We start from the raw sequence: 21,231 nt of genomic DNA on the forward strand, positions 1-21,231 counted from the left end.
TAGTCCTATCTTCATGTCTACGTTCCGTCCTCTGTATGTAGTCCTATCTTCATGTCTACGTTCCGTCCTCTGTATGTAGTCCTATCTTCATGTCTACGTTCCTCCCTCTGTATGTTGTCCTATCTTCATGTCTACGTTCCTCCCTCTGTATGTAGTCCTATCTTCATGTCTACGTTCCGTCCTCTGTATGTAGTCCTATCTTCATGTCTACGTTCCTCCCTCTGTATGTAGTCCTATCTTCATGTCTACGTTCCTCCCTCTGTATGTAGTCCTATCTTCATGTCTACGTTCCTCCCTCTGTATGTAGTCCTATCTTCATGTCTACGTTCCGTCCTCTGTATGTAGTTCTATCTTCATGTCTCCGGTTCTCCCTCTGTATGTAGTCCTTTCTTCATGTCTACGTTCCTCCCTCTGTATGTAGTCCTATCTTCATGTCTACGTTCCGTCCTCTGTATGTAGTCCTATCTTCATGTCTACGTTCCTCCCTCTGTATGTAGTCCTATCTTCATGTCTACGTTCCGTCCTCTGTATGTAGTCCTATCTTCATGTCTACGTTCCGTCCTCTGTATGTAGTCCTATCTTCATGTCTACGTTCCGTCCTCTGTATGTAGTCCTATCTTCATGTCTACGTTCCGTCCTCTGTATGTAGTCCTATCTTCATGTCTACGTTCCGTCCTCTGTATGTAGTCCTATCTTCATGTCTACGTTCCTCCCTCTGTATGTAGTCCTATCTTCATGTCTACGTTCCTCCCTCTGTATGTAGTCCTATCTTCATGTCTACGTTCCGTCCTCTGTATGTAGTCCTATCTTCATGTCTACGTTCCGTCCTCTGTATGTAGTCCTATCTTCATGTCTACGTTCCGTCCTCTGTATGTAGTCCTGTCTTCATGTCTCCGGTTCTCCCTCTGTATGTAGTCCTATCTTCATGTCTACGTTCCGTCCTCTGTATGTAGTCCTATCTTCATGTCTACGTTCCGTCCTCTGTATGTAGTCCTGTCTTCATGTCTCCGGTTCTCCCTCTGTATGTAGTCCTGTCTTCATGTCTACGTTCCTCCCTCTGTACATAGTTTGATCTTCCTTCATTTCCTTGTCCCCAATAGGCGGTCGGTTTAAGAAGGAGATTGTGGTGGACGGACAGAGCTACCTTCTTCTGATCAGAGATGAGGGCGGGCCCCCGGAGATGCAGGTATGTCGGTTCCTCTTCGTTGTTCTTTTGATGTGTTGTGCCGGACTCTCCTTCCCGCTGTCCCCTCCCCGGTCTCCCCTCCCCGGTCTCCCCTCCCCGGTCTCCCCTCCCCGGTCTCCCCTCCCCGGTCTCCCCTCCCCGGTCTCCCCTCACCGGTCTCCCCTCACCGGTCTCCCCTCACCGGTCTCCCCTCACCGGTCTCCCCTCACCGGTCTCCCCTCCCCTGTCTCCCCTCCCCGGTCTCCCCTCCCCGGTCTCCCCTCCCCTCCCCGGTCTCCCCTCCCCGGTCTCCCCTCCCCGGTCTCCCCTCCCCGATCTCCCCTCCCCGATCTCCCCTCACCGGTCTCCCCTCACCGGTCTCCCCTCACCGGTCTCCTCTCACCGGTCTCCCCTCACCGGTCTCCTCTCACCGGTCTCCCCTCACCGGTCTCCCCTCACCGGTCTCCCCTCCCCGGTCTCCCCTCCCCGGTCTCCCCTCCCCGGTCTCCCCTCCCCGGTCTCCCCTCCCCGGTCTCCCCTCACCGGTCTCCCCTCACCGGTCTCCCCTCACCGGTCTCCCCTCACCGATCTCCCCTCACCGATCTCCCCTCACCGATCTCCCCTCACCGGTCTCCCCTCACCGGTCTCCCCTCACCGGTCTCCCCTCCCCGGTCTCCCCTCCCAGGTCTCCCTCACCGGTCTCCCCTCCCAGGTCTCCCCTCCCCGGTCTCCCCTCACCGGTCTCCCCTCCCCGGTCTCCCCTCCCCGGTCTCCCCTCCCCGGTCTCCCCTCACCGGTCTCCCCTCACCGATCTCCCCTCACCGATCTCCTCTCACCGGTCTCCCCTCCCCGGTCTCCCCTCCCCGGTCTCCCCTCCCCGGTCTCCCCTCACCGGTCTCCCCTCACCGGTCTCCCCTCACCGGTCTCCCCTCCCCGGTCTCCCCTCCCCGGTCTCCCCTCCCCGGTCTCCCCTCCCCGGTCTCCCCTCACCGGTCTCCCCTCACCGGTCTCCCCTCCCCGGTCTCCCCTCACCGATCTCCCCTCCCCGGTCTCCCCTCCCCGGTCTCCCCTCACCGATCTCCCCTCCCCGGTCTCCCCTCCCCGGTCTCCCCTCACCGATCTCCCCTCCCCGGTCTCCCCTCACCGATCTCCTCTCACCGATCTCTCCTTCTCTCCCTCAGTTTGCTGCGTGGGTTGATGCCGTCGTGTTTGTCTTCAGCCTGGAGGATGAGATCAGTTTCCAGACAGTGTTTAATTATTACGCCCGTCTGTCGAGTTGTCGCAACACAGCTGATGTCCCCATGGTGCTCGTAGGGACTCAAGGTACTGTGATCATTCAGGGCCCCCATGGTGCTCGTAGGGACTCAAGGTACTGTGATCATTCAGGGCCCCCATGGTGCTCGTAGGGACTCAAGGTACTGTGATCATTCAGGGCCCCCATGGTGCTCGTAGGGACTCAAGGTACTGTGATCATTCTGGGCCCCCATGGTGCTCGTAGGGACTCAAGGTACTGTGATCATTCAGGGCCCCCATGGTGCTCGTAGGGACTCAAGGTACTGTGATCATTCAGGGCCCCCATGGTGCTCGTAGGGACTCAAGGTACTGTGATCATTCAGGGCCCCCATGGTGCTCGTAGGGACTCAAGGTACTGTGATCATTCTGGGCCCCCATGGTGCTCGTAGGGACTCAAGGTACTGTGATCATTCAGGGCCCCCATGGTGCTCGTAGGGACTCAAGGTACTGTGATCATTCAGGGCCCCCATGGTGCTCGTAGGGACTCAAGGTACTGTGATCATTCTGGGCCCCCATGGTGCTCGTAGGGACTCAAGGTACTGTGATCATTCAGGGCCCCCATGGTGCTCGTAGGGACTCAAGGTACTGTGATCATTCAGGGCCCCCATGGTGTATGTAGGGACTCAAGGTACTGTGATCATTCAGGGCCCCCATGGTGCTCGTAGGGACTCAAGGTACTGTGATCATTCAGGGCCCCCATGGTGTATGTAGGGACTCAAGGTACTGTGATCATTCAGGGCCCCCATGGGGCTCGTAGGGACTCAAGGTACTGTGATCATTCAGGGTCCCCATGGTGGTGCTCGTAGGGACTCAAGGTACTGTGATCATTCAGGGCCCCCATGGTGGTGCTCGTAGGGACTCAAGGTACTGTGATCATTCAGGGCCCCCATGGTGGTGCTCGTAGGGACTCAAGGTACTGTGATCATTCAGGGCCCCCATGGTGGTGCTCGTAGGGACACAAGGTACTGTGATCATTCAGGGCCCCATGGTGGTGTATGTAGGGACACAAGGTACTGTGATCATTCAGGGCCCCCATGGTGCTCGTAGGGACACAAGGTACTGTGATCATTCAGGGCCCCATGGTGTATGTAGGGACACAAGGTACTGTGATCATTCAGGGCCCCCATGGTGCTCGTAGGGACACAAGGTACTGTGATCATTCAGGGCCCCATGGTGTATGTAGGGACACAAGGTACTGTGATCATTCAGGGCCCCATGGTGGTGGTTGTAGGGACACAAGGTACTGTGATCATTCAGGGCCCCCATGGTGCTCGTAGGGACACAAGGTACTGTGATCATTCAGGGCCCCCATGGTGCTCGTAGGGACACAAGGTACTGTGATCATTCAGGGCCCCCATGGTGCTCGTAGGGACACAAGGTACTGTGATCATTCAGGGCCCCATGGTGGTGCTCGTAGGGACTCAAGGTACTGTGATCATTGTGATTGCTGTGTGTGATGATGGGGGTGATGTGTGATGATGGGGGTGATGTGTGATGATGGGGGTGATGTGTGATGATGGGGGTGATGTGTGATGATGGGGGTGATTGCTGTGTGATGATGGGGGTGATTGCTGTGTGATGATGGGGGTGATTGCTGTGTGTGATGATGGGGGTGATGTGTGATGATGGGGGTGATTGCTGTGTGACGATGGGGGTGATGTGTGATGATGGGGGTGATTGCTGTGTGACGATGGGGGTGATGTGTGATGATGGGGGTGATTGCTGTGTGTGATGATGGGGGTGATGTGTGATGATGGGGGTGATGTGTGATGATGGGGGTGATTGCTGTGTGTGATGATGGGGGTGATTGCTGTGTGTGATGATGGGGGTGATGTGTGATGATGGGGGTGATTGCTGTGTGATGATGGGGGTGATTGCTGTGTGTGATGATGGGGGTGATGTGTGATGATGGGGGTGATTGCTGTGTGATGATGGGGGTGATTGCTGTGTGTGACGATGGGGGTGATGTGTGATGATGGGGGTGATTGCTGTGTGTGATGATGGGGGTGATGTGTGATTATTATTATTATTATTATTACTACGAGTTTATATAGCGCCAAAGGGTTTGCTCAGCGCTGTACAATAGGGGGGACAATACATGGCCCAGTACAACAAAGACAGACAGCGTACGAGGGGTAAGAGGGCCCTACTCTTACGAGCTTACAATCTAGGAGGGAGGGGGTAAAGGTACAGTGATGATGGGGGTGATTGCTGTGTGTGATGATGGGGGTGATGTGTGATGATGGGGGTGATTGTTGTGTGATGATGGGGGTGATTGTTGTGTGATGATGGGGGTGATGTGTGATGATGGGGGTGATTGCTGTGTGTGATGATGGGGGTGATTGTTGTGTGATGATGGGGGTGATTGTTGTGTGATGATGGGGGTGATTGTTGTGTGATGATGGGGGTGATTGCTGTGTGTGATGATGGGGGTGATTGTTGTGTGATGATGGGGGTGATTGTTGTATGATGATGGGGGTGATGTGTGATGATGGGGGTGATTGTTGTGTGATGATGGGGGTGATTGTTGTGTGATGATGGAGGTGATTGCTGTGTGATGATGGGGGTGCTGTGTGATGATGGGGGTGATTGCTGTGTGATGATGGGGGTGATGTGTGTGATGATGGGGGTGATGTGTGTGATGATGGGGGTGATTGTTGTGTGATGATGGGGGTGATTGTTGTGTGATGATGGGGGTGATTGCTGTGTGATGATGGGGGTGATTGTTGTGTGATGATGGGGGTGCTGTGTGATGATGGGGGTGATTGCTGTGTGATGATGGGGGTGATGTGTGTGATGATGGGGGTGATGTGTGATGATGGGGGTGATTGCTGTGTGATGATGGGGGTGATTGTTGTGTGATGATGGGGGTGATGTGTGTGATGATGGGGGTGCTGTGTGATGATGGGGGTGATTGCTGTGTGATGATGGGGGTGATGTGTGTGATGATGGGGGTGATGTGTGTGATGATGGGGGTGATGTGTGATGATGGGGGTGATTGTTGTGTGATGATGGAGGTGATGTGTGATGATGGAGGTGATTGCTGTGTGTGATGATGGGGGTGATGTGTGATGATGGGGGTGATGTGTGATGATGGGGGTGATTGCTGTGTGATGATAGGGGTGATGTGTGATGATGGGGGTGATTGCTGTGTGTGATGATGGGGGTGATGTGTGATGATGGGGGTGATGTGTGATGATGGGGGTGATTGCTGTGTGTGATGATGGGGGTGATTGCTGTGTGATGATGGGGGTGATTGCTGTGTGATGATGGGGGTGATTGCTGTGTGTGATGATGGGGGTGATGTGTGATGATGGGGGTGATGTGTGATGATGGGGGTGATGTGTTATGATGGGGGTGATGTGTGATGATGGGGGTGATGTGTTATGATGGGGGTGATGTGTGATGATGGGGGTGATTGCTGTGTGATGATGGGGGTGATTGCTGTGTGTGATGATGGGGGTGATGTGTGATGATGGGGGTGATGTGTGATGATGGGGGTGATTGTGTGATGATGGAGGTGATGTGTGATGATGGGGGTGATGTGTGATGATGGGGGTGATGTGTGATGATGGGGGTGATTGCTGTGTGATGATGGGGGTGATTGTTTTGTGATGATGGGGGTGATGTGTGATGATGGGGGTGATTGCTGTGTATGATGATGGGGGTGATTGTTTTGTGATGATGGGGGTGATGTGTGGTGATGGGGGTGATTTCTGTGTGATGATGGGGGTGATGTGTGATGATGGGGGTGATGTGTGATGATGGGGGTGATTGTTGTGTGATGATGGAGGTGATGTGTGATGATGGGGGTGATTGCTGTGTGATGATGGGGGTGATGTGTGATGATGGGGGTGATTGTTGTGTGATGATGGAGGTGATGTGTGATGATGGGGGTGATTGTGTGATGATGGAGGTGATGTGTGATGATGGGGGTGATGTGTGATGATGGGGGTGATGTGTGATGATGGGGGTGATTGTTGTGTGATGATGGAGGTGATGTGTGATGATGGGGGTGATTGCTGTGTGATGATGGGGGTGATGTGTGATGATGGGGGTGATGTGTGATGATGGGGGTGATTGCTGTGTGATGATGGGGGTGATTGCTGTGTGATGATGGGGGTGATTGCTGTGTGTGATGATGGGGGTGATGTGTGATGATGGGGGTGATTGTTGTGTGATGATGGAGGTGATGTGTGATGATGGGGGTGATGTGTGATGATGGGGGTGATTGCTGTGTGATGATGGGGGTGATTGTTTTGTGATGATGGGGGTGATGTGTGATGATGGGGGTGATTGCTGTGTGTGATGATGGGGGTGATTGCTGTGTGTGATGATGGGGGTGATTGTTTTGTGATGATGGGGGTGATGTGTGATGATGGGGGTGATGTGTGATGATGGGGGTGATGTGTGATGATGGGGGTGATTGTTGTGTGATGATGGAGGTGATGTGTGATGATGGGGGTGATTGCTGTGTGATGATGGGGGTGATGTGTGATGATGGGGGTGATTGCTGTGTGTGATGATGGAGGTGACTGCTGTGTGATGATGGGGGTGATTGCTGTGTGATGATGGGGGTGATTGTTGTGTGATGATGGAGGTGATGTGTGATGATGGGGGTGATTGCTGTGTGATGATGGGGGTGATGTGTGATGATGGGGGTGATTGTTGTGTGATGATGGAGGTGATGTGTGATGATGGGGGTGATTGCTGTGTGATGATGGGGGTGATGTGTGATGATGGGGGTGATGTGTGATGATGGGGGTGATTGCTGTGTGTGATGATGGGGGTGATGATGGGGGTGATGTGTGATGATGGGGGTGATGTGTGATGATGGGGGTGATTGTTGTGTGATGATTGAGGTGATTGCTGTGTGTGATGATGGGGGTGATTGCTGTGTGTGATGATGGGGGTGATGATGGGGGTGATGTGTGATGATGGAGGTGATGTGTGATGATGGGGGTGATGTGTGATGATGGAGGTGATGTGTGATGATGGGGGTGATGTGTGATGATGGGGGTGATGTGTGATGATGGGGGTGATGTGTGATGATGGGGGTGATTGCTGTGTGATGATGGGGGTGATTGCTGTGTGTGATGATGGGGGTGATTGTTGTGTGATGATGGAGGTGATGTGTGATGATGGGGGTGATTGCTGTGTGATGATGGGGGTGATGTGTGTGATGATGGGGGTTGATGTGTGATGATGGGGGTGATTGCTGTGTGATGATGGGGGTGATGTGTGATGATGGGGGTGATTGTTGTGTGATGATGGGGGTGATGTGTGTGATGATGGGGGTGATTGTTGTGTGATGATGGAGGTGATGTGTGATGATGGGGGTGATTGCTGTGTGATGATGGGGGTGATGTGTGTGATGATGGGGGTGATGTGTGTGATGATGGGGGTGATGTGTGATGATGGGGTTGATGTGTGATGATGGGGGTGATGTGTGATGATGGGGGTGATTGTTGTGTGATGATGGAGGTGATGTGTGATGATGGGGGTGATTGCTGTGTGTGATGATGGGGGTGATGATGGGGGTGATGTGTGATGATGGGGGTGATTGCTGTGTGTGATGATGGGGGTGATGTGTGATGATGGGGGTGATGTGTGATGATGGGGGTGATGTGTGATGATGGGGGTGATGTGTGATGATGGGGGTGATGTGTGATGATGGGGGTGATGTGTGATGATGGGGGTGATTGCTGTGTGTGATGATGGGGGTGATGTGTGATGATGGGGGTGATTACTGTGTGTGATGATGGGGGTGATTGCTGTGTGATGATGGGGGTGATGTGTGATGATGGGGGTGATTGCTGTGTGTGATGATGGGGGTGATTGCTGTGTGTGATGATGGGGGTGATTGCTGTGTGTGATGATGGGGGTGATGATGGGGGTGATGTGTGATGATGGAGGTGATGTGTGATGATGGGGGTGATGTGTGATGATGGGGGTGATGTGTGATGATGGGGGTGATGTGTGATGATGGGGGTGATTGCTGTGTGATGATGGGGGTGATGTGTGATGATGGGGGTGATTGCTGTGTGTGATGATGGGGGTGATTGCTGTGTGTGATGATGGGGGTGATTGCTGTGTGATGATGGGGGTGATTGCTGTGTGTGATGATGGGGGTGATGTGTGATGATGGGGGTGATTGCTGTGTGTGATGATGGGGGTGATTGCTGTGTGTGATGATGGGGGTGATGTGTGATGATGGGGGTGATTGCTGTGTGATGATGGGGGTCATTGCTGTGTGTGATGATGGGGGTGATGTGTGATGATGGGGGGTGATTGCTGTGTGTGATGATGGGGGTGATGTGTGATGATGGGGGTGATTGCTGTGTGTGATGATGGGGGTGATTGCTGTGTGTGACGATGGGGGTGATTGCTATGTGTGATGATGGGGGTGATTGCTGTGTGTGACGATGGGGGTGATTGCTGTGTGTGATGATGGGGGTGATGATGGGGGTGATGTGTGATGATGGGGGTGATGTGTGATGATGGGGGTGATGTGTGATGATGGGGGTGATGTGTGATGATGGGGGTGATTGCTGTGTGATGATGGGGGTGATGTGTGATGATGGGGGTGATTGCTGTGTGTGATGATGGGGGTGATTGCTGTGTGTGATGATGGGGGTGATTGCTGTGTGATGATGGGGGTGATTGCTGTGTGTGATGATGGGGGTGATGTGTGATGATGGGGGTGATTGCTGTGTGTGATGATGGGGGTGATTGCTGTGTGTGATGATGGGGGTGATGTGTGATGATGGGGGTGATTGCTGTGTGATGATGGGGGTCATTGCTGTGTGTGATGATGGGGGTGATGTGTGATGATGGGGGTGATTGCTGTGTGTGATGATGGGGGTGATGTGTGATGATGGGGGTGATTGCTGTGTGTGATGATGGGGGTGATGTGTGATGATGGGGGTGATGTGTGATGATGGGGGTGATGTGTGATGATGGGGGTGATTGCTGTGTGTGATGATGGGGGTGATGTGTGATGATGGGGGTGATTGCTGTGTGTGATGATGGGGGTGATGTGTGATGATGGGGGTCATTGCTGTGTGTGATGATGGGGGTGATGTGTGATGATGGGGGTGATTGCTGTGTGTGATGATGGGGGTGATGTGTGATGATGGGGGTGATTGCTGTGTGTGATGATGGGGGTGATGTGTGATGATGGGGGTCATTGCTGTGTGTGATGATGGGGGTGATGTGTGATGATGGGGGTGATTGCTGTGTGATGATGGGGGTGATGTGTGATGATGGGGGTGATTGCTGTGTGTGATGATGGGGGTGATTGCTGTGTGTGACGATGGGGGTGATTGCTATGTGTGATGATGGGGGTGATTGCTGTGTGTGACGATGGGGGTGATTGCTATGTGTGATGATGGTTGTGATTGCTGTGTGATGATGGGGGTGATTGCTGTGTGTGATGATGGGGGTGATTGCTGTGTGTGATGATGGGGGTGATTGTTGTGTGACGATGGGGGTGATTGCTGTGTGATGATGGGGGTGATTGCTGTGTGATGATGGGGGTGATTGCTGTGTGATGATGGGGGTGATTGCTGTGTGTGATGATGGGGGTGATGTGTGATGATGGGGGTGATTGCTGTGTGTGATGATGGGGGTGATGTGTGATGATGGGGGTGATTGCTGTGTGATGATGGGGGTCATTGCTGTGTGTGATGATGGGGGTGATTGTGTGATGATGGAGGTGATGTGTGATGATGGGGGTGATGTGTGATGATGGGGGTGATGTGTGATGATGGGGGTGATTGTTGTGTGATGATGGAGGTGATGTGTGATGATGGGGGTGATTGCTGTGTGATGATGGGGGTGATGTGTGATGATGGGGGTGATGTGTGATGATGGGGGTGATTGCTGTGTGATGATGGGGGTGATTGCTGTGTGATGATGGGGGTGATTGCTGTGTGTGATGATGGGGGTGATGTGTGATGATGGGGGTGATTGTTGTGTGATGATGGAGGTGATGTGTGATGATGGGGGTGATGTGTGATGATGGGGGTGATTGCTGTGTGATGATGGGGGTGATTGTTTTGTGATGATGGGGGTGATGTGTGATGATGGGGGTGATTGCTGTGTGTGATGATGGGGGTGATTGCTGTGTGTGATGATGGGGGTGATTGTTTTGTGATGATGGGGGTGATGTGTGATGATGGGGGTGATGTGTGATGATGGGGGTGATGTGTGATGATGGGGGTGATTGTTGTGTGATGATGGAGGTGATGTGTGATGATGGGGGTGATTGCTGTGTGATGATGGGGGTGATGTGTGATGATGGGGGTGATTGCTGTGTGTGATGATGGAGGTGACTGCTGTGTGATGATGGGGGTGATTGTTGTGTGATGATGGAGGTGATGTGTGATGATGGGGGTGATTGCTGTGTGATGATGGGGGTGATGTGTGATGATGGGGGTGATTGTTGTGTGATGATGGAGGTGATGTGTGATGATGGGGGTGATTGCTGTGTGATGATGGGGGTGATGTGTGATGATGGGGGTGATTGTTGTGTGATGATGGAGGTGATGTGTGATGATGGGGGTGATTGCTGTGTGATGATGGGGGTGATGTGTGATGATGGGGGTGATGTGTGATGATGGGGGTGATTGCTGTGTGTGATGATGGGGGTGATGATGGGGGTGATGTGTGATGATGGGGGTGATGTGTGATGATGGGGGTGATTGTTGTGTGATGATTGAGGTGATTGCTGTGTGTGATGATGGGGGTGATTGCTGTGTGTGATGATGGGGGTGATGATGGGGGTGATGTGTGATGATGGAGGTGATGTGTGATGATGGGGGTGATGTGTGATGATGGAGGTGATGTGTGATGATGGGGGTGATGTGTGATGATGGGGGTGATGTGTGATGATGGGGGTGATGTGTGATGATGGGGGTGATTGCTGTGTGATGATGGGGGTGATTGCTGTGTGTGATGATTGAGGTGATTGCTGTGTGTGATGATGGGGGTGATTGCTGTGTGTGATGATGGGGGTGATGATGGGGGTGATGTGTGATGATGGAGGTGATGTGTGATGATGGGGGTGATGTGTGATGATGGAGGTGATGTGTGATGATGGGGGTGATGTGTGATGATGGGGGTGATGTGTGATGATGGGGGTGATGTGTGATGATGGGGGTGATTGCTGTGTGATGATGGGGGTGATTGCTGTGTGTGATGATGGGGGTGATTGTTGTGTGATGATGGAGGTGATGTGTGATGATGGGGGTGATTGCTGTGTGATGATGGGGGTGATGTGTGTGATGATGGGGGTTGATGTGTGATGATGGGGGTGATTGCTGTGTGATGATGGGGGTGATGTGTGATGATGGGGGTGATTGTTGTGTGATGATGGGGGTGATGTGTGTGATGATGGGGGTGATTGTTGTGTGATGATGGAGGTGATGTGTGATGATGGGGGTGATTGCTGTGTGATGATGGGGGTGATGTGTGTGATGATGGGGGTGATGTGTGTGATGATGGGGTTGATGTGTGATGATGGGGGTGATGTGTGATGATGGGGGTGATTGTTGTGTGATGATGGAGGTGATGTGTGATGATGGGGGTGATTGCTGTGTGTGATGATGGGGGTGATGATGGGGGTGATGTGTGATGATGGAGGTGATGTGTGATGATGGGGGTGATGTGTGATGATGGGGGTGATGTGTGATGATGGGGGTGATGTGTGATGATGGGGGTGATGTGTGATGATGGGGGTGATTGCTGTGTGTGATGATGGGGGTGATGTGTGATGATGGGGGTGATTACTGTGTGATGATGGGGGTGATGTGTGATGATGGGGGTGATTGCTGTGTGTGATGATGGGGGTGATTGCTGTGTGTGATGATGGGGGTGATTGCTGTGTGTGATGATGGGGGTGATGATGGGGGTGATGTGTGATGATGGAGGTGATGTGTGATGATGGGGGTGATGTGTGATGATGGGGGTGATGTGTGATGATGGGGGTGATGTGTGATGATGGGGGTGATTGCTGTGTGATGATGGGGGTGATGTGTGATGATGGGGGTGATTGCTGTGTGTGATGATGGGGGTGATTGCTGTGTGTGATGATGGGGGTGATTGCTGTGTGATGATGGGGGTGATTGCTGTGTGTGATGATGGGGGTGATGTGTGATGATGGGGGTGATTGCTGTGTGTGATGATGGGGGTGATTGCTGTGTGTGATGATGGGGGTGATGTGTGATGATGGGGGTGATTGCTGTGTGATGATGGGGGTCATTGCTGTGTGTGATGATGGGGGTGATGTGTGATGATGGGGGTGATTGCTGTGTGTGATGATGGGGGTGATGTGTGATGATGGGGGTGATTGCTGTGTGTGATGATGGGGGTGATTGCTGTGTGTGACGATGGGGGTGATTGCTATGTGTGATGATGGGGGTGATTGCTGTGTGTGACGATGGGGGTGATTGCTGTGTGTGATGATGGGGGTGATGATGGGGGTGATGTGTGATGATGGAGGTGATGTGTGATGATGGGGGTGATGTGTGATGATGGGGGTGATGTGTGATGATGGGGGTGATTGCTGTGTGATGATGGGGGTGATGTGTGATGATGGGGGTGATTGCTGTGTGTGATGATGGGGGTGATTGCTGTGTGTGATGATGGGGGTGATGTGTGATGATGGGGGTGATTGCTGTGTGTGATGATGGGGGTGATTGTTGTGTGACGATGGGGGTGATTGCTGTGTGATGATGGGGGTGATTGCTGTGTGATGATGGGGGTGATTGCTGTGTGACGATGGGGGTGATTGCTGTGTGATGATGGGGGTGATTGCTGTGTGTGATGATGGGGGTGATGTGTGATGATGGGGGTGATTGCTGTGTGATGATGGGGGTCATTGCTGTGTGTGATGATGGGGGTGATGTGTGATGATGGGGGTGATGTGTGATGATGGGGGTGATGTGTGATGATGGGGGTGATTTCTGTGTGATGATGGGGGTGATTGCTGTGTGATGATGGGGGTGATGATGGGGGTGATTGCTGTGTGTGATGATGGGGGTGATTGCTGTGTGTGATGATGGGGGTGATGTGTGATGATGGGGGTGATTTCTGTGTGATGATGGGGGTGATTGCTGTGTGATGATGGGGGTGATGATGGGGGTGATTGCTGTGTGTGATGATGGGGGTGATTGCTGTGTGTGATGATGGGGGTGATGTGTGATGATGGGGGTGATTGCTGTGTGATGATGGGGTGATTGCTGTGTGTGATGATGGAGGTGATGTGTGATGATGGGGGTGATATGTGATGATGGGGGTGATATGTGATGATGGGGGTGATTGCTGTGTGTGATGATGGGGGTGATGTGTGATGATGGGGGTGATTGCTGTGTGTGATGATGGAGGTGATGTGTGATGATGGGGGTGATTGCTGTGTGTGAAGTTCACTGTTGAGCGGAGCAGGATCCAGCTACCTTTCCATGCTCCTGGTTACTGACAGTCCTTCTCCTGGTTACTGACAGTCCTTCTCCTGGTTACTGACAGTCCTTCTCCTGGTTACTGACAGTCCTACTCCTGGTTACTGACAGTCCTCCTCCTGGTTACCGACAGTCCTCCTCCTGGTTACCGACAGTCCTCCTCCTGGTTACCGACAGTCCTCCTCCTGGTTACCGACAGTCCTCCTCCTGGTTACCGACAGTCCTCCTCCTGGTCACCGACAGTCCTCCTCCTGGTCACCGACAGTCCTCCTCCTGGTCACCGACAGTCCTCCTCCTGGTCACCGACAGTCCTCCTCCTGGTCACCGACAGTCCTCCTCCTGGTCACCGACAGTCCTCCTCCTGGTCACCGACAGTCCTCCTCCTGGTCACCGACAGTCCTCCTCCTGGTTACCGACAGTCCTCCTCCTGGTTACCGACAGTCCTCCTCCTGGTTACCGACAGTCCTCCTCCTGGTTACCGACAGTCCTCCTCCTGGTTACCGACAGTCCTCCTCCTGGTTACCGACAGTCCTGCTCCTGGTCACTGACAGTCCTGCTCCTGGTCACCGACAGTCCTCCTCCTGGTTACCGACAGTCCTCCTCCTGGTTACTGACAGTCCTCCTCCTGGTCACTGACAGTCCTGCTCCTGGTCACTGACAGTCCTCCTCCTGGTTACTGACAGCCCTCCTCCTGGTCACTGACAGCCCTCCTCCTGGTCACTGACAGCCCTCCTCCTGGTCACTGACAGCCCTCCTCCTGGTCACTGACAGCCCTCCTCCTGGTCACTGACAGCCCTCCTCCTGGTCACTGACAGCCCTCCTCCTGGTCACTGACAGCCCTCCTCCTGGTCACTGACAGCCCTCCTCCTGGTCACTGACAGCCCTCCTCCTGGTCACTGACAGCCCTCCTCCTGGTCACTGACAGCCCTCCTCCTGGTCACTGACAGCCCTCCTCCTGGTCACTGACAGCCCTCCTCCTGGTCACTGACAGCCCTCCTCCTGGTCACTGACAGCCCTCCTCCTGGTCACTGACAGCCCTCCTCCTGGTCACTGACAGTCCTCCTCCTGGTCACTGACAGTCCTCCTCCTGGTTACTGACAGTCGTCCTCCTGCTTACTGACGTTTTATCTGCTGACCTTCCCAGATGCCATCAGTGCAACCAACCCGCGAGTGATTGATGACGCCCGCGCCCGGAAGCTGTCCAATGACCTGAAGCGCTGCACCTACTACGAGACGTGCGCTACGTACGGCCTGAACGTGGAGCGCGTCTTCCAGGACGGTAGGTCCCACCATGCTTCTGTCCTCAGTCCTCCATCTTCCTAGAACCTTCAGCTCTTCTCACCATCCCTTCATTCTGTCCCGTCCAATGAGGAGCTCAGGAAGTCCCACACTGTCAGGTTATACCTCCACCTATGGGAGGATCGGCCAGTGTAGGCCGGCCCACATTAATCCCGCCTCCTCCCAGCATGCCCCAGGCTTTGCTGCTGTCCTAGGAGGAGAGATGTCTTGTCTCTGCTGAGAAAAGCTTTTCCTTCAGTCCACGTCTCTGCTTCACCTCTACATCTGCGTCTGCCGTCCTCTGCCTGCCTATGGAGAGCCATATCTGGTCCCTCTGGGTTGGGAGTATCCTGGATGTGACCTTCAGGCATTGGGTTCAGTGTGTGTCCAGACGTGGCATGGAGGAGCCCTGACCTTCCAGACTTGGTTGTATCCGGAACCTTCAGGCATTGGGTTCAGCGTGTGTCCAGACGTGGCATAGAGGAGGAGCCCTGACCTTCCAGACTTGGTTGTATCCGGAACCTTCAGGCATTGGGTTCAGTGTGTGTCCAGGTGTTGCATGGAGGAGCCCTGACCTTCCAGACTTGGTTGTATCCGGAACCTTCAGGCATTGGGTTCAGTGTGTGTCCAGGTGTTGCATGGAGGAGCCCTGACCTTCCAGACTTGGTTGTATCCGGAACCTTCAGGCATTGGGTTCAGTGTGTGTCCAGACGTGGCATGGAGGAGCCCTGACCTTCCAGACTTGGTTGTATCCGGAACCTTCAGGCATTGGGTTCAGTGTGTGTCCAGACGTGGCATGGAGGAGCCCTGACCTTCCAGACTTGGTTGTATCCGGAACCTTCAGGCATTGGGTTCAGCGTGTGTCCAGGTGTTGCATGGAGGAGCCCTGACCTTCCAGACTTGGTTGTATCCGGAACCTTCATGCATTGGGTTCAGCGTGTGTCCAGATGTGGCATAGTGCAGCCCTGACCTTCCAGGCTTGGTTGTATCCGGAACCTTCAGGCATTGGGTTCAGCGTGTGTCCAGACGTGGCATAGAGGAGGAGCCCTGACCTTCCAGACTTGGTTGTATCCGGAACCTTCAGGCATTGGGTTCAGTGTGTGTCCAGGTGTTGCATGGAGGAGCCCTGACCTTCCAGACTTGGTTGTATCCGGAACCTTCAGGCATTGGGTTCAGTGTGTGTCCAGACGTGGCATAGTGCAGCCCTGACCTTCCAGACTTGGTTGTATCCGGAACCTTCAGGCATTGGGTTCAGCGTGTGTCCAGACGTGGCATAGAGGAGGAGCCCTGACCTTCCAGACTTGGTTGTATCCGGAACCTTCAGGCATTGGGTTCAGCGTGTGTCCAGACGTGGCACAGAGGAGGAGCCCTGACCTTCCAGACTTGGTTGTATCTGGAATCTTCAGGCATTGGGTTCAGCGTGTGTCCAGACGTGGCATAGAGGAGGAGCCCTCACCTTCCAGACTTGGTTGTATCCGGAACCTTCGGCATTAGGTTCAGTGTGTGTCCAAACGTGGCATAGAGGAGGAGCCCTGACCTTCCAGACTTGGTTGTATCCGGAATCTTCAGGCATTAGGTTCAGTGTGTGTCCAGACGTGGCATAGAGGAGGAGCCCTGACCTTCCAGACTTGGTTGTATCCGGAATCTTCAGGCATTAGGTTCCGCGTGTGTCCAGACGTGGCATAGAGGAGGAGCCCTGACCTTCCAGACTTGGTTGTATCCGGAACCTTCAGGCATTAGGTTCAGTGTGTGTCCAGGCGTGGTATGGAGGAGCCCTGACCTTCCAGACTTGGTTGTATCCGGAACCTTCAGGCATTAGGTTCAGTGTGTGTCCAGGCGTGGTATGGAGGAGCCCTGACCTTCCAGACTTGGTTGTATCCGGAACCTTCAGGCGTTAGGTTCAGTGTGTGTCCAGACGTGGCATAGAGGAGCCCTGACCTTCCAGACTTGGTTGTATCCGGAACCTTCAGGCATTAGGTTGTGTGTGTCCAGGCGTGGCATACTGCAGCCCTCACCTTCCAGACTTGGTTGTATCCGGAACCTTCAGGCATTAGGTTCAGCGTGTGTCCAGACGTGGCATAGCACAGCCCTGACCTTCCAGACTTGGTTATATCCGGAACCTTCAGGCATTAGGTTCAGCGTGTGTCCAGATGTGGCATAGCGCAGCCCTGACCCTCCAGACTTGGTTGTATCCGGAACCTTCAGGCATTAGGTTCAGTGTGTGTCCAGGCGTGGCATAGAGGAGCCCTGACCTTCCAGACTTGGTTGTATCCGGAACCTTCAGGCATTAGGTTCAGTGTGTGTCCAGGCGTGGCATAGAGGAGCCCTGACCTTCCAGACTTGGTTGTATCCGGAACCTTCAGGCATTAGGTTCAGTGTGTGTCCAGGCGTGGCATAGAGGAGCCCTGACCTTCCAGACTTGGTGGTATCCAGAACCTTCAGAAATTGGGGCTGGAAGCAGCTCACCCCGTGGAATGTTTGGTTCTAGTCCTGGACACGGCCCAAGGCAGAGAAGCTCCAATCTCTCAGCTCTGTCCCCAGACTTGTACCTTTCTGTCTGGGAGTTGCTTGACTACCCTTCTATGTGAGGGTTCTAGGACTGGTGGTAGCCTCCTTGTGAAGGAATCCCATTTGTCCAGTTCCACACCAATCCCGTAAAACAGAACAGCCTTTGCGGAGAAGGTCAGTCCGTTCCGTGGACACAGCAGTTCTGATGCTGAGGACCAGGTTGGCCCTGGCTTGGTGACTCAGGAAGTTATCTCTGGTGTCAGGAAAGTCCTTCTTTCTGTGCTCAGTGTTGCTGCATTTTGTTCGAGAGGGCATGTGGCGATCCCTAGAGGATGTTCGACCCGCCTCTCCCACTATGGGAAGCAGTGCAATTACAGAACGTGTCGCATAACTGTGGGACAGCCTAGTCCACTCCTACGGAACGGTGTCTTGTGGATCACAGTCTATCTCCGTCATATCGAATACATAACGCAGTGAGAACTAGGACGCCGCACTACTTTTCTCTGATCAACAGCGTGACAGGATCCTACCACTACGACATCGGTGTCCAGCCGGTCTGGACCATGCTCCGTGTCTTCTGATCGTTCCATGAGATTCAGACCTTTTGGTCTCGGGTCAAACATTGGACCTACGCACGCCCAACGATGTGGCAGCATTTCTTCTTCGTTTAGCTCCCCTTTCCTCGAAAACGATATAAAGGCTCCCTATTGATCCATTGGCTCAACGCCGCAAGGGCTTGCATTCCATTGGAAGCACACATTGGCCCCACCTATCGGATTGTGGTTTGCTAAGATCACCGAAATTAAACTTGTGGAAGAGATAACGGCCTCGACCAACCACATGGAGGCGAGATTCTGGAACACGAGGTTCTATTGGACACGATTCACCTTTACTTCCCAATATGTGGCCTCGACCAACCGCACGGAGGAGAGATTCTGGAACACGAGGTTCTATTGGACACGATTCACCTTTACTTCCCAATATGTGGCCTCGACCAACCGCACGGAGGAGAGATTCTGGAACACGAGGTTCTATTGGACACGATTCACCTGTACTTCCCAAAATGTGGCTCTACTCCACTCTCCAGCCTGAACCGAATCTGACCGCTCATCTATGGGGACACCACCGGCCGCCACCTCCTTTCTCCTCACCTCCTCGATCCTTCTCCTCACCTCCTCGATCTTTCTCCTCGCCTCCTCGATCTTTTTCCTCACCTCGATCCTTCTCACCTCCTCGATTTTTCTTCTCACCTCCTCGATTTTTCTCCTCGCCTCCTCGATCTTTCTCCTCGATCTTTCTCCTTTATCTTTCTCCTTGCCTCCTCGATCTTTTTCCTCAATCTTTCTCCTCGCCTCCTCGATCTTTCTCCTCGATCTTTCTCCTCGATCTTTCTCCTCGCCTCCTCGATCTTTCTCCTCGCCTCCTCGATCTTTCTCCTCGCCTCCTCGATCTTTCTCCTCGCCTCCTCGATCTTTCTCCTCGCCTCCTCGATCTTTCTCCTCGATCTTTCTCCTCGATCTTTCTCCTCGATCTTTCTCCTCGCCTTCTCGATCTTTCTCCTCGCCTTCTCGATCTTTCTCCTCGATCTTTCTCCTCGCCTCCTCGATCTTTCTCCTCGATCTTTCTCCTCGCCTCCTCGATCTTTCTCCTCGATCTTTCTCCTCGCCTCCTCGATCTTTCTCCTCGCCTCCTCGATCTTTCTCCTCGCCTCCTCGATCTTTCTCCTCGCCTCCTCGATCTTTCTCCTCGCCTCCTCGATCTTTCTCCTCGCCTCCCTCGATCTCTCTCCTCGATCTTTCTCCTCGCCTCCTCGATCTTTCTCCTCGCCTCCTCGATCTTTCTCCTCGCCTCCTCGATCTTTCTCCTCGCCTCCTCGATCTTTCTCCTCGCCTCCTCGATCTTTCTCCTCGCCTCCTCGATCTTTCTCCTCGCCTCCTCGATCTTTCTCCTCGATCTTTCTCCTCGATCTTTCTCCTCGATCTTTCTCCTCGATCTTTCTCCTCGATCTTTCTCCTCGCCTCCTCGATCTTTCTCCTCGATCTTTCTCCTCGCCTCCTCGATCTTTCTCCTCGATCTTTCTCCTCGCCTCCTCTATTGTTCTCCTCGCCTCCTCTATCGTTCTCCTTTTATTTTTCTTCTGTACTCCATGTTCACCGTGACGCCTCTGGATAGGTAGCCCGCGGGGTGACAAAGGAATCTTCCCAGTCTGTGTCCTCCATGGTGACCCCCTAACCCTTTTTGGTTCAGTTATTACTTGGTGGCACTCTGGTCCCTCATAGATTGTCTTTTCCCGGTCCATGTTTGCACTGCCTCGGGTTTCTGTGTTCACCTTCACCACCGAGGTTATCTTCGCTACCTGAAGCACTTCAAACTCAGCTTGTTGTGTCCGTCTTTTTGTGTGATTTGTTTCGATACTGAGCTTGTCGGGCTGGGGTGGAGTCCTGGACATGTTGGTGCGGTGACCAGAACATTGGAAGGCTCTTGTCTTCTGATACTTTTGGAAGGCAGATGTCCTCAGAATGGTCCCTATATCTAAGTCCCGGTTCACGTATATGCGGCCGTGTGGGCCACATTTTGCGCGTCCACTCATGTGAATGGACTCCTGTGCCCCGGGACACGCAGAGAAGAAGTCCCTGCACTTCTTCTGAAAACGCCCACACGGGAACCTTGGCTCCCAGTACAGTTGCGTTTTTCAGTGCGGGTGGCGTGCCATTAGAACTAATGGCACCCGAGTCCACAGTCATATGTGCGGGTGGATTTGAACCTAGCCTAAAGGTATTCCAGGACTTGATTCATAGGTGGGGATGCCAGACGTGGACCACCTGGCCTCCATGGTTAGGGTTACAAAAATCTGGACAGGTTTCTCTCCAGGTACAGAGATCCTCCAGCAGAATCAGTGGTGGTTCTGTGGAATTGGTAGACCCTGATCTACGTCTTTTTTTCCACCTCGTCTGCTTCACAGGATGGAGATGGAGAGCATTCATGTGATCGTTATGGCTCTGGATTGTCCCAGGTGGATGTGCTGTTCCAGCCTGATGGATTCTTGATGGGCTTTTCCAATCTTTGGGATCTTCTGCCTCAGTGACCATTTTACCATCCAGCTTCACAGCTGCTATCTTAAAGGAATCCCCATTAAAACGCAGGTTCTGAGGGACACATCCAGCTCGCTGGTTGCTAAGTCTACATCTTTCCTGCTTACCAACCTACATGGAAGGAATACTTCGCTGGGTTCTGAGGGACACATCCAGCTCGCTGGTTGCTAAGTCTACATCTTTCCTGCTTACCAACCTACATGGAAGGAATACTTCGCTGGGTTCTGAGGGACACATCCAGCTCGCTGGTTGCTAAGTCTACATCTTTCCTGCTTACCAACCTACATGGAAGGAATACTTCGCTGGGTTCTGAGGGACACATCCAGCTCGCTGGTTGCTAAGTCTACATCTTTCCTGCTTACCAACCTACATGGAAGGAATACTTCGCTGGGTTCTGAGGGACACATCCAGCTCGCTGGTTGCTAAGTCTACATCT

General features: G+C 53.4%; 1 protein-coding gene across 1 annotated transcript in view; it reads left to right on the forward strand.

The window, feature by feature from the left end:
* Positions 1 to 21,231, forward strand: part of LOC149463050 (arf-GAP with GTPase, ANK repeat and PH domain-containing protein 1-like) — an 85,377-nt gene that overhangs the window by 45,906 nt on the left and 18,240 nt on the right. The window contains exons 4-6 of the mRNA XM_089675988.1: positions 1,101 to 1,186; positions 2,347 to 2,488; positions 15,062 to 15,196. Coding sequence (XP_089532114.1) covers positions 1,101 to 1,186; positions 2,347 to 2,488; positions 15,062 to 15,196 — 363 coding nt within the window. The remainder of the gene's footprint in view (positions 1 to 1,100; positions 1,187 to 2,346; positions 2,489 to 15,061; positions 15,197 to 21,231) is intronic.

Source organism: Staurois parvus, unplaced genomic scaffold (assembly GCF_062004578.1).
Source record: "Staurois parvus isolate SC_StPar_1 unplaced genomic scaffold, SC_StPar_1.0 ptg000161l, whole genome shotgun sequence".
Classification (NCBI taxonomy): Eukaryota; Metazoa; Chordata; class Amphibia; order Anura; family Ranidae; genus Staurois; species Staurois parvus.